Below are 14887 nucleotides of genomic sequence, written 5' to 3'. Positions count from 1 at the left end.
GATATTACTAATTATTTTTTAAGTACCATAAAATATAAAATAATTCAGCAAAACATTATTATTAAGATGCAAAACATTACTGTAGAGAATTTTCCATTCAAATTTTCTCATCTTACATGCTTCTCTTTTCAATTTCTATATCTCAAAAAAGAAAACAAAATAAATTAAAAAATAACATGAAAATAGATAATGGGCTAAGATATAAACGAATATAAAAAAAATACAAGGATTAATTATATATTTTCTAAGTAAAAAAAGACTAATTACTTACTTTTTAAAATATAGGGACTAAATCATAAGAACTCAAAAATAAGTTTAAAGGCACATAAAAAGGATTTGGTAGATTGGATGGGCCGCCAAATTATCAGTTGCCTTGTAATAAAAAGCCCAACTTTTGGCTAAAGAAGCGGAGCCCAACCGAGCCCAACCACAATTATATCTCCCTTCGTTTTGCTTAGGAGAAAGCCAGCAGCAGCTAGCTAGTCTTTAGTAGGGTTTATATCCCCACAACCACACAGAGAAGGGAAGACCGGTCGATTTGTGATTTGAAAAATGGGGTGGAAAGCAGCTGAGAAACTGATTAGGCACTGGAAAGTACTCAGAGGAGATAATGTAAAATATCAATAACATCACCATCATTTCTTTGCTTTGTGGGCTTAATGGATTAATTGTTTTCTTTTTTACATTTACAGGTTATGATAATCAGAGGAAAGGATAAAGGTGAGACTGGCGTTGTTAAGCGTGTCGTTCGCTCTCAAAATCGTGTTATTGTCGAGGGCAAAAATCTGGTATGACATTTAATTATTATTATTATTACTACTGTTTCCCTTTATTTTCTGTTTAAGCAACTCTGTTTTCTTTTTTATTTAATTTTGAGAAACAAGAACTGGGCTGTGTTTTTCTTTTTTTAATTTTTTTTACTGCCTTGTATCCATTTATGGTTTGGCTGACTGCCCTTCATTATTGTAGTTGGCATCAAATCCTATTTAATCTAGTGTTTATGTAAAAGTTTCTTTCTTAATTTGATTGTTGCTGAGATTCCAAATTTTCTTTGGGGACATGCTTGATAATTATCAGCATTAACTTACGAAGAAATCTGAATGAGGATGGTATGGTTCAATTTCGTCCCTTTTCGTGGCGTGATGATTTTTCTTCCTGTCTCGTTAATTACAATGTGAAGAGCAAAGTAGTCAAGGAAAGTGAAAGATTGTTTTGGGTCAAAGAAAATGGAGGTGGATATTACACTTAAAAGAGTGTTGTACCAGTGTTTTCCAAGCTAGGAAATGGTGATGCCATGTTATGTTTAGTGTATATGATCTTTTTCTCTCATGTTATGTTAATAATTCTTTTGGTTCCCCTCTGTCTGCTAGGCTTTTCTGTGCTTGATTATTAGAAATTTGTCTGCAACTTATGAGCTTAGTTTGGGTATTCATTTTGTTCTATCTTATGAATTATAGGATTTTTGTCAATGAGTTTCCTGGAGACGTAGGCTGTCTGTATTTTCTTGTAAAATTTCTTTCATTGTCTTGTAAATCTTTGTCGCAGGTGAAAAAGCACATCAAGGCAGGTGAAGGTCATGAAGGTGGAATCTTTACCGTTGAAGCCCCACTTCATGCATCAAATGTTCAAGTTGTTGACCCAGTTACAGGGTATGGTTAATTTGAGGTTTCTGATTTAACAATCATTGGTTTTTATGCTCCTGTGTTTCATACTTTGGACTCATTTTCAAGCAGTCGGTTACTTGTGCAGGAGGCCATGCAAGGTTGGAATTAGATATCTAGAAGATGGTACTAAAGTAAGAGTTTCAAGAGGTGAAGGATCATCTGGGTCCATAATTCCTCGTCCTGAGATTTTAAAGATAAGGACAACTCCAAGACCTACTGTTGGTACATCACTAAAAACTTACCTTTTTGCTGTGACTCATTTGACTAGAATTTAAAACTTTTGAAATTTGCATTTGATGGGAGATAGGAATGGGATATGAGGCAATGTGTAGTGTCTGTCTTTGCTTATTTATTATAAATTCGCATGACACATGCTAATGCCAAGGGATATACAGCTATCATGTGAATAAATTCTGTGTTTATAATCTTTAGTTAAGTATAACAACACATTAAATAGTAATTCAAAATGGTAAATCCAAAGAACATAGAATATATAGAAGCATCTCCCCATGCCAAAACATAGGTAGGCATAAGAAATTAAGTTCCCAGTGCTACTTAGCATGCACTTCATCATTCATAATTGGTGGAATACATGGAAAAAAAACAAGTAAAAGATTCATCATGTATCAGAAATGGAAGAAGCTTAATGGCATATGCAATGTGTTATGGAAAGAAAAAAAAACAGATTCTGATATTGAGTGATTGAAATCTTTCATATCATGAGATGGTATGTTTTGAATCTCCTTTTCTCTATTTAGCCAATTTGATTAATGGGTATGTAACTTGTAAGTTGGTGACTATAGTTGATTGACAGCCCTCATTAAATGGATTATAAAAATTGGACCTGATTGAGGTGAAGTATGGTTTAGTTTGTAACGCATTATATATTTGGTCCAAATAGCATGGTCTATGAGGTATGTGATGATGAAAAGGTGTTGAGCAGGACAAGTACCTCATGGCTCATTGCTGGTGTAATTTCTCAAATTTCTGCCAGCAAGTCACTAGGCTGGATGTGCATCATCTAAAAGGAATTCACTATGCGAGCATTTTTCTAGTGTTTATTCCTTGAGTGAAAAACCTGTTTCTTGATTGGTGGAGGGAAGAAGAGGGTTGATTCTTATCTGGTATTTTGGTAAGATAAATGGAGGTTGAATGGCTTTTGATGGGACTGAAGTAATTCTGAATTGCTCGGTTGAATTATTGTTCTGAATAAATAAAGAAAATGCACCAATAAATATATGAGATGTGATTTCATTCCAAACATGTTATCTATGAAACTTGCTCTAGAACAAGTTAACACGTACAAAGTATTATCTGAAACTCTTAAGATAATCTTTCCATTGTTTTCACTCCTGTTCGAAGTCATCGATGGCAATAAACTGATTTAATATTCTTTTTCCAGCTGGTCCCAAGGATACCCCAATGGATCTTGTGTTGAAGAAGACATACGATGCTAAAACCGGGACGGGAATGCCTGACCTGTGAGCAAATCTTGTTCATTTTTGTGGCAGACATTAAGCATGTTGATGAGAAGTGTTGCGCAATGTGAAAAATAATGATTTTGTATGGAATTCAGCTCCCAGTTTTACCATTTGATTAGCACATTTTGAAAGTGGGATGTTTGGATTAATTTGTAATCGCTCAAGTGTAGCTGATCTGCCTATGTGTGGGTGTTTCTTGCCTGCGTTCATGATCCGTGGCCAAAACAGAGATTAATTTGAGCACTCGTAGATGAAATGTAAAGGTAGTGGGCTAAAGAAGTCACTGATGCCGTTCAGGGGCTTTCATTTAATGCCAATTTGAGAAGAGTTCTTAACTTGACAAGGTTATTTTGTTTATATCGGTACTGAAATCCAACAGTAAGACCCACCGTTGTTCCAAAACTAATTGATTCAACTTTCGTATCTCCAATCTATTGTAAACGATGGAGGATGACGCAGGGCCTTGGATGGATGAATATCCCCTTCCTTTGCAGTGTTCTATGAAAAATTGACAGATGCTTCAAGCTTTTTCTAGTCATTCTAAGGGTTCTGTTCCTTTTGGACCCTTTATATCTGGGCGTTGGTTTGTCCTTTCTGGACTTCTCAAGTTGATCAAAGCTTACGATCGACTCGCTATCATTAAAAAGAGCTAATCGGAATGAGAAATCACTGCAGTTCGTTCCAGATTATTCTAACGGCTTATTGGAATGGTGAAATGTTATTTTCGCTCTTTCATGTATAACACTTAACATTGATTTTGCATTGAAATCTTTCCATGTAGTTTATTTATCACAGGAATAAATAAATATTTGTCTATCTTAATTATACAGGAAATGATCAGAATACTTTTAGAAAAAATATTTTTATAATAATTTTTTGTTTATTATAATTTAAGTCGAGAGGCAATTTAGTATTTTAATAAATATAAAAAATATAATAAATAATTAAAATGTACGGTGAAATGACAGAAATACCCTTAAAATAAAAAAAATTTAAACCTTAAAATAAGGGGTGTTTTCAGCTTTTTACAATGATTTTTTTTTTTTGTAATTACAAAGTCATCTTAGAAACAATTTTGTATTTGGATAAATAAAAAAACAAAAAGGTGGGCGCGTGTGTAGCGCACTCGACAACGTGTGGGAGGTGTCTGCACCCTTCAGGTGGTGAGTGCAACATCCAAAAATATCTTTTCGTCATGTCGTTGAAAGTGTTATTATGTCCTCTTTTTTTTGGCGTAGCGTGTGTCTCTGGTGGTGGTCTAGTTTGGTATAAATAAGCATTTTTATTTCCTTCTCTTTCTCCTCCCTTAAAAATTATAGCTTGATCCTCTTGGTTGTTTGTATTTCAACTCCAGTCTTTATTTTATTGATTTCTAATTTTTAGTTTTGGTCTCTTTGTAAAAGTTTTATTTGTTTTTAATTTTATCATTCAATCCTAATTTATTAAATATCATATTCTTCAATGTGGTCCTTATTCTTAATTTCTATTTTTTTTCTCTTTGTCCTTTTGTAAAAGTTTTAGTAGTTTTCAATTTCATCTTTAAATTCAAATTAATAGTGTTATGTTTCCCTATTTGGTCTTTATTGTTTTGATTTTTGAATTTTTTTCTTGGCTCTTTTATAAATGTTATTATTCTTTTCAATTTCACCATTTACTTACAACATTGTTTTTATTTTTATGTCAATTTCAATTCTTATTTTTTTGTCCTTTTAACAAATTGATTTTTTTCACCCTTTAATTAAATATAAAATTTATTTTGTATTTTAGTTTTGATTGTCATTCTTAAAATTGCTATTTTTTAAAATCATTTTGTATAATTGAATTTTTTTTCTTCAATTTCATCTTTCAATATTTAATTTAATGAGAATTGGACTTTATGATTTTTCTAAATTGAATGCTTCAGGTCTAATGATTTATGTCACAAGTTTGAAAAGTTAACACAATTTTTTTAAAAAAAAAAACTTCATAATTCTCTTTATTTTTTTACTGGGTTATTTCAATCACATGATCTGGATCTCGGGTTTCGTGGATATCCTAGGTTAACTAAGTTCTAATTATCATGATTACAAGTTTATTTATGACTGTTTGTTAAGTTTTTTTTACTCCATTTTAATACATGAACATCAATTTTTACATAAAAATAACCCAACACCGAGGCTACTACAAAGTACAAATACCTAAAAAGAACCGTTTTTTTATTGTGCTGCCAATGAACTCTTGTTTTCCTGTTCAACCCGTTGTAACAATATGGCCATTTTCTCCCTTTCTTGGTCCCTAAGATTTTTATCACTTACAATTCAATCAATGAAATATTTTTTATAATTATATCCTTGCAAATTATATTGGCATGATTTTACATATTGCAATCTGTTTCAATTTGCATGCTATCGCGTACCTGATATGTTTTGAAGTATTGTGATATTAAATTAAAGATAAATTTTGTAAAATTAAATTTTAAACTATTTTCAAAAACAAGGACCAAAATGAACATTAAAAAAAGAGCATTTTCTCATTTACACAATTCAAATAGCGTTTAAAAGTCAAATTTAATCCATGTTTTTAAGATTTTTACAATTCAATCCTAAACTTTACTTTTTGTATTTCAGTTCTTGTATGTTGATTTAGAAATAAAGAAGTAAGAGAAAGCTTTAGGTTGACCAAATTCAGCCATCAATCACTATGATTTTAGTGTTTATAAAATGATTTTTAGGTTGAGTTATCCATTTTATTTTACAAAATAATAATAATAATAATAACCTTTTGCTCCTTTTTTTTTTAAAAAAAAAACTTTACACGGGTGAGCTTGCTTTCCAAGATCAAGTGCACCTATTTTATTTACATTTGGACCAAGTGCACAATCCTATATTTTACCCCAAGCATGCCTTACTTTTTTCTAAAATAACCCTTATTATTATTTTTATTTGATTTTGTACATTTTATAGTAATAAGTTTTTAAAATAAATTTATCATGATGATATTTAAATGATTATTCAATATGTCTGACCTTTTTATAGTAATATTAACAATTATTTTTAAATAATTATATAAAAACCTAATATTTAAAAAATTTGCTAATGAGCATTCAGTGCAAAAATATATATGTGTTTTTTTATTACATATTTTTATAGTTTTCTCAAAATTAGTGTTGTATTTTTTGACATATTTGTGTCAAAATTGTCGAATTATAATTTTTTATTTTTAAATTAAAATTTACTTTTAAGATTATGATAAGTTTTTATTTAAAAAAATACTTCTGATAACGAATACATTCTTTTAGCAAAGTTAAAAATAAACACATGAACAAACAAATGAGTTTCAAATAAAGAGATATATTTTTCTTCTTATTTCATATCAATAGATTTTTTTGAATATTTATTTTAATTACCTTTGATTTTTATTCAATAAAACATACTACTAATAAAAAAAATACTCTTATCTTAAAACAAAAGATACATGAATAAGAACAAATAATTTAGAATGAAAAATAAATTTTTTCTACAAAATTTAAATTATTTTCTTTCTTATAAATATCCATTTTAATCTTCATATAATTAAATAAAGCCTTATGACATGAATTTAAATATTTGCATGTACATATCTTTTACTTTCTGCAAGAAAATCTTATTTTTCATTTTAGTCTTTAATTAATATTAACAATTTGTTTATGATTTATTAGTTTATATATTTTTAATTTATCTTATTAATCACAAATATCATCTTTCTAATTTTTAGTTAAAAGTTTTTGGGATACTGAAAAACATATATATTCACTACACCAACACCTTCATTTTTTATATTACAAATTAACTCGATTGATTCTTTGTTTCTAATTTCACAATACGTCGGAGAGAGTGAAAACAAAAGCAAAAGTCAAGCTTTTGCTATTCTTAACATGTTTAAAGATTATGGTTATAAGGAAATAAACAACATTTTGATTGTAATTGTTTTTTTAAACTATATTTTATATTAAAATATATTAAAATAATATATTTTTTTATTTTTTAAAAATTATTTCTGAGATCAGCGCATCAAAACAATTTAAAATATATAAAAAAAATTAATTTTTAATAAAAAAATTAAATATTTTAAAAACCTGATTACAACCATGTTTCAAGTCATAACCATGATCATAACGCTTTGGATTATATTAACATAAACAAAAACGAGAGAAAGGAACCTTAGTTAATCATTATATATATATATATATATATATATATATATATATATATATATATATATATATATATATATATATATATGATAAGTAGGATTAAACAAAAAACCTGAAAAACTGAAAAAATTATATAAAAAAGTTAATTAAAAAAATCAAATCGTGAAAAAAATTGATTAAAATTTTAAAAAATTGATCGGTTTGGTTTGGTTTTGGTTTTATAAATCTAAAACTGAAAAAACCGAACCGAACCCAAACCAGAAAAAACCGATCCAAACTAGTTTAAACTGGTTTTTATTCTAAAAAATTAAACCGAATCAAAATCAACTAGTTTGAACCGAATTTGATTTTTTTTAAAAAATTTCAGTTTAATTATTTTTTTTAATAAAAATCATACTGAATAGAAAATAATCATCGTAATCGTAATGATAAGTGCGAGAATGGAGAGGGGAAAGAGAAAAGGAAAGAAAGAAAGAAAAGGCTGCTAGAGCCACGCCTTGGCTGCGTTGCTGTCACGCGTTAAAGAATTTGTTTGTTAAATATTTAATATTAAAGAATAATTCAAGAAGGAGTCTCTCAGTTATATATAAAAAAAAAAGGGCCCAAAGACAATTTAACCCAAAGACTTGAACTAATTTATTACAGTAACTGCTAGCTCGTTCTAATGCCGCAAAAGAAAACGAACATCAAAGGCGAAAGAAACTCAAACCGACTATCTCTGTCTGTGTCTCGACCCAAAACTAGCAAGTTAATTATGGCAAACACAAAGCAGCTCTTAATCTTATCCTTTCTAGCAGTAGCTATACTTGTTCTTTCAACTCTTGTCCAATCCTCAAATGCTTCTTCTTCTTCTTTACATGATCGTGTTTTATTAGCAAGACAGAGAAACGCAGCCCGTTTTCAGATCCCGAGTTGCAGTGAGATGGTATCAAGATCTCAGTGCAGCCATAACCCAAATTGCAAGTGGTGTAAGAGTGAGGTTCTTGATGATATGTGCTTTAGTAAGGCTGAGGCTTGGAGGTTGCCTCAACAGGTCTTTCTTTGCAATTGATTCATTCATTTTCTTCTTCTTGTTGTCTTATGATTGATTTCTAATATGGGTTTCTTTGTATTTCCTCCATGTTGCCCGTATTATTAGTTTTTGATCTTGTTGTTGATTGATTAGCTTTGCAATGGTGAACATATGGGAAATGAATCGAGCGAGCTTTAGTTTTTTTTTCTTCTTATGTTTTATGATTTGCGATTTTTAAGGAATCTTTTGGATTTGTTGGAAACTAATACCATTCTATTTTTGTTCTACTCCTTAAATTTTAGTTACACAAGTATTTTCTTCTTCATTCGGCTGCTTATGCTAAAAATGGGTAGGAAAAGGTAAGCAATTCATTACTTGGTTTTGAGGTTTAGGGATGATGTAGCAGTTTGATTTCTTTATATTTAAGGAGAGCGACTGTGGGTTCGTCTTCATTTTCACATCTTTAAGAACCTGCTAGACTCTGTCTAAATTCTTTGGCTCTTAAAAAACTCCTTTGAAATGTTCATAACCAAGCAAACATCTGTTTGCTCAACGGAGTCATTGACGAGAAATGCCATCCCGATTAAAATAGGAAATGTTGGAGGGTATTGTTAACTTTGATTAGCAACCCTATAATGATATTTCTTTTTCTCTCAGTTGTAAACTGGGAAGGCAAGTGGGTTAATGTTTGAGGACAGAATTTCTTTAGTAACTTTATGTTTGATTTCCAAGGTTTGAGCATTAGGTTTTCAAATGGGCAAGTGGGTTTATGCTGCATGCATCTGTTATTTCTGAGTTCTGTCAAGTTTAAGATCCAAGGAGACTTTTGAGGATTAGGGAGGTGGTGTAACCTGGTGGAGGGGAAATGGAAATCTGGTACACTTTGAATGTGATAGCAGTCTGCTTTTGAATAGGAATGAAGCTTTGCAGTTGCAAGATCAGTGCTTTTGTAGTTAATGGAACACAGAAGGAAGCATTAGCAATCTTGTCCAATATCTAATCCGGTGAATAGATAGCTTTGCTTGAAGAGCCTAGCTTTGAAGTTCTTTATGAATTGGCTCATCCTGAGTGATTGGAACCTTATTAGCACAGCTGGAGTGGGGAATTACAAATTCTAGAAGTCTTTAAGGGATAACAAATTCAAGAAGTCTTTAACGGATAAGAATCATGCAGTTGGCATCTAATTAGTACATTTAAGGTTTATATAACCAGTTTTGACAAGAGAACTATGAACTACATTTCTAAGAAGGGTCATAGTGATTGACTGGTAGAGCCACAGAACAAGGAAAGTTAACCAATGTGCAGGTCACAAGGAAAAACTGGGTCCGGTCAAGAAGATTATTTGATCTTCTTGTTCTCTTCTTCTCCTGGTAATGATGTTTCTGGTTATGCTACGGAGATTATGTGAGAAGTAATTCTTGTTTTGAGCTATTTTTTTCACAAAAAACAAGAAAAGTTTCTGTTGAATGAATTCCAGGTACTACTTTTAGGATAACATGGCGTCCAGTGTGCTATTAAGTTTCAAATTGCTGCAAACAGCTGTGATCTAGAGCAAGTTCTGTTTTTTCAGATGACTGATTTATAATTTGTTTCTCAAGTGTATCTTATTCTGATGTCTAGTCACTGTGATCAAGAAGCAAAGTTGCTTCAGGACAATCCTGGTCGAGATGCCCATGCTGAACAACAGAGTTCTGGCAAGCCTCGACCATGCAGTTTGCTATTCCACAACATTTTGGGAGGAAAGAGTAAAGAATACTTCCCTCGCTAGGTTTTATGTACGAGCTCTCCCGGTGTAAAAGTGAGACATTGCAAGGAATGTTAGTGATGGTTGTACATCCAATCGAATTTTTTTTTTCTGCTACTGTATTTCTCAATTCACTTTACCAAAATTAGATGAAGCTAGATTTGTTTTTTTTTTCCCCGCTGTGGGGCAAGTCTTTTTTTTTTCAACATAAAAAAATATTTAAATGATGATAATTTAAATAAATTTGGGTTAACTTGACTAACTTGTTATCTGAATAATCCTAAAGGAGGGCAAATGAAAAAAATAGAAAGCTAAAGTCCAATAGTTTTATGTCAAATGATGAAAATAAAAAATTAAAAAAAACCAAAGTTAAATCAAGTTAATTTTTGAAACTAACAACTTTGATTATAATACTAAGATGATTATATAGATGACTAAAAACAAATCTTGAATAAAATTTTTAACCATCAAAAATTAAAAAGAACACAATTAGTAATCAAAACAATGAGATCCAAATCTAATATAAAAACTAATGAAAGAAAATATTGAGAGATTTAATCGAAAAATAGAAAAAAAAGAAAATAAGGATAAAAAAGAATAATAAAAAAAATAAGAACCAAAATTAAATAAAAAAGTAAATAAAATAAAATACTGAGGGACAAAATTAAGAAAGATAAAACAAATTAAGAAAAGGATAAAAAAGAGCAATTAAAAAAATAAAAAGTAAATCTGAAAAAAAAAAGAAATGAAAGAAAATGTTGAGGGGAAAAATTAAAAGGAAAAAAAACCAAAAAAAGGATAAAAAAGAAACAATCAAGAGAATGAGTATCATATTTAATATAAAAACAAAACAATATCAAATGGAAATGGATGAAAATGAAGGGGAAAAAATCTAAAAAATATCCAAAACAAAGAAAAACCAAAAAAAAAAAAAGGATCACAATTGAATTTTTCTCTATTATTTTTTTTATCGAAATAATTTCATTTTTACTTTTTAGCTAAATAAAAAATTAAGCGATTAGCTAGGAGAAAATCATGTCTAACACCAGTTGATTTTTTCTTTTGCTATTATTTTTTATCAAAATAATGTTATTTTTACAATAAAAAAATAAATCCAATTGACCTCATTAACCCTAGTTTTTCGACCCAACCAATGACTTGGGACATGAAGGGGGTCGACTCTCGGGATGAATTTTAAAAATATTAAAAAAATAAACACAAAATATGATATGAAAATTTAATGAAATTAAACAATAAGGAATGAAATTGAAAGAAAAAATTAATCAAGAAAAAAACTCAAAATAAAAGGAATTGCAATCATAAGAATGAGGATTAAATTAAAAAAAATAGAATTAAAATTAAATGATTAGGGATTAAATTGAAAAATAAAATTCAATAAAAAAATTAAAAGTAAAATAATTAGGAATTAAAAGAATAAGAATTTGATAAAAACATATAAATCAAATGTTAAGAGATAAATTAAAAATAAATAAATAAAATTTAATAAAATTAAATGATTACTTACTGAAATATATTTTTAAATTATAAAAAGAGTGAATATCCTTCACCCCATAGAATAATTCCAAAAAATTCGAGATCTAAAAACCTAAAACGCTCCTCAACCTTAAGTAAAGAAAAGTTGACCCTAGAAGCTATGCAATAATTACAATGTACAAAAATTAAAAATCCAAAAACACCACTCAAATGTTAGCTGTTTTTTTCTTCTTTTCTTGTACGTATGAATGGCTGTAGTTTCTAAGCCCCGTTAGGCAGGAGCTGTAAGAAACCAATTTGTCACAAACTAACACAGAAAAGGAACCATTCTACTTGCTTTTGCGTTTAGCTCTTCAATGACAGAAGATAATAACTGTAGCTCAATATGAGACAACTCTTCCGCCATTACCATGCATCCAAAGAACCTTTAGGCCTACCCATCAGCCACCATCACTATCTCTGATTCCTCACCTTGATACAGCCCTCAATGCAGGTCATCTATCCTGACTGCACTTTTACAGGACTCACATTCATGCACTTGGGAGTTTTGCACGGTTTAGACAGCTGCAGATCCGATTTCTTTCCCTCAAGTAATTGAGGGATAAACGCAAAATCATAGCAGGGCAAGGCGTAGATAGAGAAGCATAAATCAAGATTTGTAATTGTTAGGAGGACCTTTTGAAATAAAATTTCCTTGTAATAGGTACCTTTCACTAGTCAAACAAATAATCAATGATGAAGAACTGAATTACAAGTGAATTAATACAATAAGTAATTAAGCTACAAGTTGCTTTTCTCAATTGGGATTGAACAATTTTGTGTTCAACGCAACTAATTTCATGAAAAGAAACCTATGACAAAGAGAGGGAGAGAGAGAGAGAGAGAACAACGGAAGCAGAGTGAGAAAATAAATTAGACTTCCACTTGTACCTCCACGCCTCCTTCACCACCAACATACTCCTTCACAGCATCCCTCATATCCTCAAAACAATCACACCTGTCAAAGAAAGTAGCCAGCTTCCCCAACTCTAAATCTCCAAGATCATCAAGAAAGGGCTTCACTGGAATTGCATTTTCAGGCTGATAAATGTAGCAACTAGGATTATCATCAACAATTACCACCCTCTTCAAGTCCCTCCCCATTTCAGACAAGTCCTTGACAAACTTCCCATCAACTTGCTTGCAAGAATCCCGATAAAGCCGGTGCGAAATCACCCCCTTTGGATCAATCCTATCAAGAACCAGCGTAGCGTATTCCTTTAACCCGGCGGTGAACACCACGACCTCGTATTTAGTCCCCAAAGCCTCCAAGAAAGCATCAACTCCCGGTCGCTTCAACACGTAAAAAATCATCATCTCTCCATCAATCTTGGGCCTCACAACAAAATCAAACTCTTGGGGTGGTGGGCCTGCTTTAGAATGCACTAAGGTCTCATCAAGATCAAGAAAAACAGTCCTCTTATCAGGAGAAATCAAGGGAGGTAACCGTTCGTTGAAGAAGAGCGCCCTACAAACGGTATCCTTCTCAACTTCTAGGTCATGATATTTGGACCCAGTTTTCAAGATTTTGTAGTCTTTGTAGCGGCTATTTGGGGTGCTAATGCGGGCCAATTTAGAGAAAAGCTTGGAGAGGCGGCGCTTGCAAGTGAAGATAGTTTTGTTGATGGTTGAGATGATGGAAGAGGTGGTTTTGACCGGAGATTTCCTCTTGTTGCAGCGGCGGGGGCGGGGGCGGGGGCGGTGGCTCCTCGGATCCTTCATGGATTTCGTGGGGCTTCTTTTGAGGGACTTGGACACCATTTTTAGTCTGTTTCAAAAATAGAGAGGTGTGGGTACAATCCTTCTTTGAGCATTTTGCCCTTTTGGGGACTTTTGGGGGGAGAGATTTTGAATTTTGGTTCGGTGTAACGGGAATGAATTCTGGCTCGGAGCCGAAGCTACTGGAGAACAATTGAGTCATGACTCATGAGGGGACATGTTGAGGTGGTTGTTTTCATGGAAGGAGATGTGTTTAATTTGGGTGTTAATTAATAATTTAACTTCGAATTTTGGTTCAAATTGGAAGACTGCGAGAGAGAGGAAACAACCGTTGTCAGTACCAGTTTAGCTATTTTTTTTAATTTTTTTTTAAAAAATATATTTAAAATTAATATTTAAAAACATAATAATTATTATTTTTTAAAATATTTTTTTCTGAAATATATAAAAAAATATTTTTTAAAAAAATTATTTTAACATTAATCTATCAAAATGATTAAAAATTTTAAAAATAAATCATTTTTTTTAAAAAATAAATTTTAAAAACATCTTTCTAAACACATTTACAAACAGCTTCTAAATTGGGATCATTTTTCTTTGTTTTTTTTTTAAAAAAAATTAAGAAAAGCCATAGCTAACACATTTAAATACAAACTTTTTTTTTTCGCTTTTAAGTAATTGAAATAAAGATGTATCTGAAAGATTGTATGCTTTCTTGGTAGAAATAATTCATATACCAAGACTAGCAATTCATACTTGGCAGCTCGATGTATTTATGGTATTGTTTTTCATAATATAGACATCCAATTTTAAACATTAGATGTGTAATTACATAGATATAAAAAAATAAAACGAAAACAACTTGAAAAGAACCATGAAATTGGTGAAAGGATCAAATCATATTTCACTCTTCATTGCTCCATCTTCAATAGTGAAGAATGCTTTATTGTTTATTGGGCTGATGGATCTGACCCAATTCAAAAAAGTTGGACCAGATCTGTTCACTTAAAATATTTTTTAAAAAAATATTAAAACTTAAAAATAATTGATGCAAGAAATATACTATTTGTTTTCTATTATTCATAGAATTAAGTATAAATTCAACGTAAGCTGTTTTCTTGCTAAAGCTTATAATCAAAATTAAGCTTTCCAGTTTAATATTAAACTATTATTTTGCAAATATACTTATATATAATTTTCTATTTTAAATCGATAGTCCATAATTAATAAGTTTGTGACAGCTGCTACTATGGGAGCATTTTATATATCAAATTAGTAATTTTTATTTTATTTTTAAATTACACCATTTAATTTTTTCTAATCTACTTTTTTTATCACAATTAAAAGAAAAACTAAAAGGTATCGGTTTTTTTTTATTATAGCTTGTGAGATAATGCATTGTAGATTTGCAAAATAATTTTTCTTTTTTATTTTATACTTTTTTTCATCATTAAATGTGATCATTTTACTTTTATTTTTTTTAAAAAAATTAAACTTGATAATATATTTCAGTTAGGATTTCTTGCAATATTGAAAAAAAAGCTCTAGCATTCAAAAATATTT

General features: G+C 30.5%; 2 protein-coding genes and 1 long non-coding RNA gene across 3 annotated transcripts; 2 read left to right on the top strand and 1 right to left on the bottom strand.

Moving 5' to 3' along the window:
- The first annotated feature begins 455 nt into the window (after positions 1 to 455).
- LOC133698701 (uncharacterized) lies at positions 456 to 3354 on the top strand. The gene is made up of 5 exons (XM_062121725.1): positions 456 to 612; positions 693 to 788; positions 1546 to 1649; positions 1750 to 1886; positions 3067 to 3354. The coding sequence occupies exons 1-5, from the start codon at positions 553 to 555 to the stop codon at positions 3147 to 3149; spliced, it is 480 nt and encodes a 159-aa protein (XP_061977709.1). The 5' UTR covers positions 456 to 552; the 3' UTR covers positions 3150 to 3354.
- Positions 3355 to 7941: 4587 nt separating this feature from the next.
- Positions 7942 to 10226, top strand: LOC133698960 (uncharacterized). The gene is made up of 2 exons (XR_009843217.1): positions 7942 to 8349; positions 9949 to 10226. It is a non-coding gene; the product is annotated as an uncharacterized LOC133698960 (long non-coding RNA).
- A 2112-nt stretch (positions 10227 to 12338) lies between these two features.
- Positions 12339 to 13555, bottom strand: LOC133699117 (uncharacterized). Its single transcript, XM_062122262.1, has one exon. It carries the CDS (start codon positions 13364 to 13366, stop codon positions 12479 to 12481), a length of 888 nt encoding a protein of 295 aa, XP_061978246.1. The 5' UTR covers positions 13367 to 13555; the 3' UTR covers positions 12339 to 12478.
- Between the last annotated feature and the right edge of the window lie 1332 nt (positions 13556 to 14887).

This window comes from Populus nigra, chromosome 7, assembly GCF_951802175.1.
Source record: "Populus nigra chromosome 7, ddPopNigr1.1, whole genome shotgun sequence".
Classification (NCBI taxonomy): domain Eukaryota; kingdom Viridiplantae; phylum Streptophyta; class Magnoliopsida; order Malpighiales; family Salicaceae; genus Populus; species Populus nigra.
This window is presented reverse-complemented; position numbering and strand designations above follow the sequence as displayed.

What these genes read in the sequence shown, in the direction of transcription:
- LOC133698701 (XM_062121725.1), top strand. Translation starts at nt 553, where the DNA reads ATGGGGTGGAAAGCAGCTGAGAAACTGATTAGGCACTGGAAAGTACTC. An exon ending in AAGTACTCAGAGGAGATAAT is followed by an intron (nt 613 to 692) that starts GTAAAATATCAA and finishes TTACATTTACAG; the next exon opens with GTTATGATAATCAGAGGAAA. An exon ending in AACTCCAAGACCTACTGTTG is followed by an intron (nt 1,887 to 3,066) that starts GTACATCACTAA and finishes TTCTTTTTCCAG; the next exon opens with CTGGTCCCAAGGATACCCCA.
- LOC133699117 (XM_062122262.1), bottom strand. Translation starts at nt 13,366, where the DNA reads ATGGTGTCCAAGTCCCTCAAAAGAAGCCCCACGAAATCCATGAAGGAT.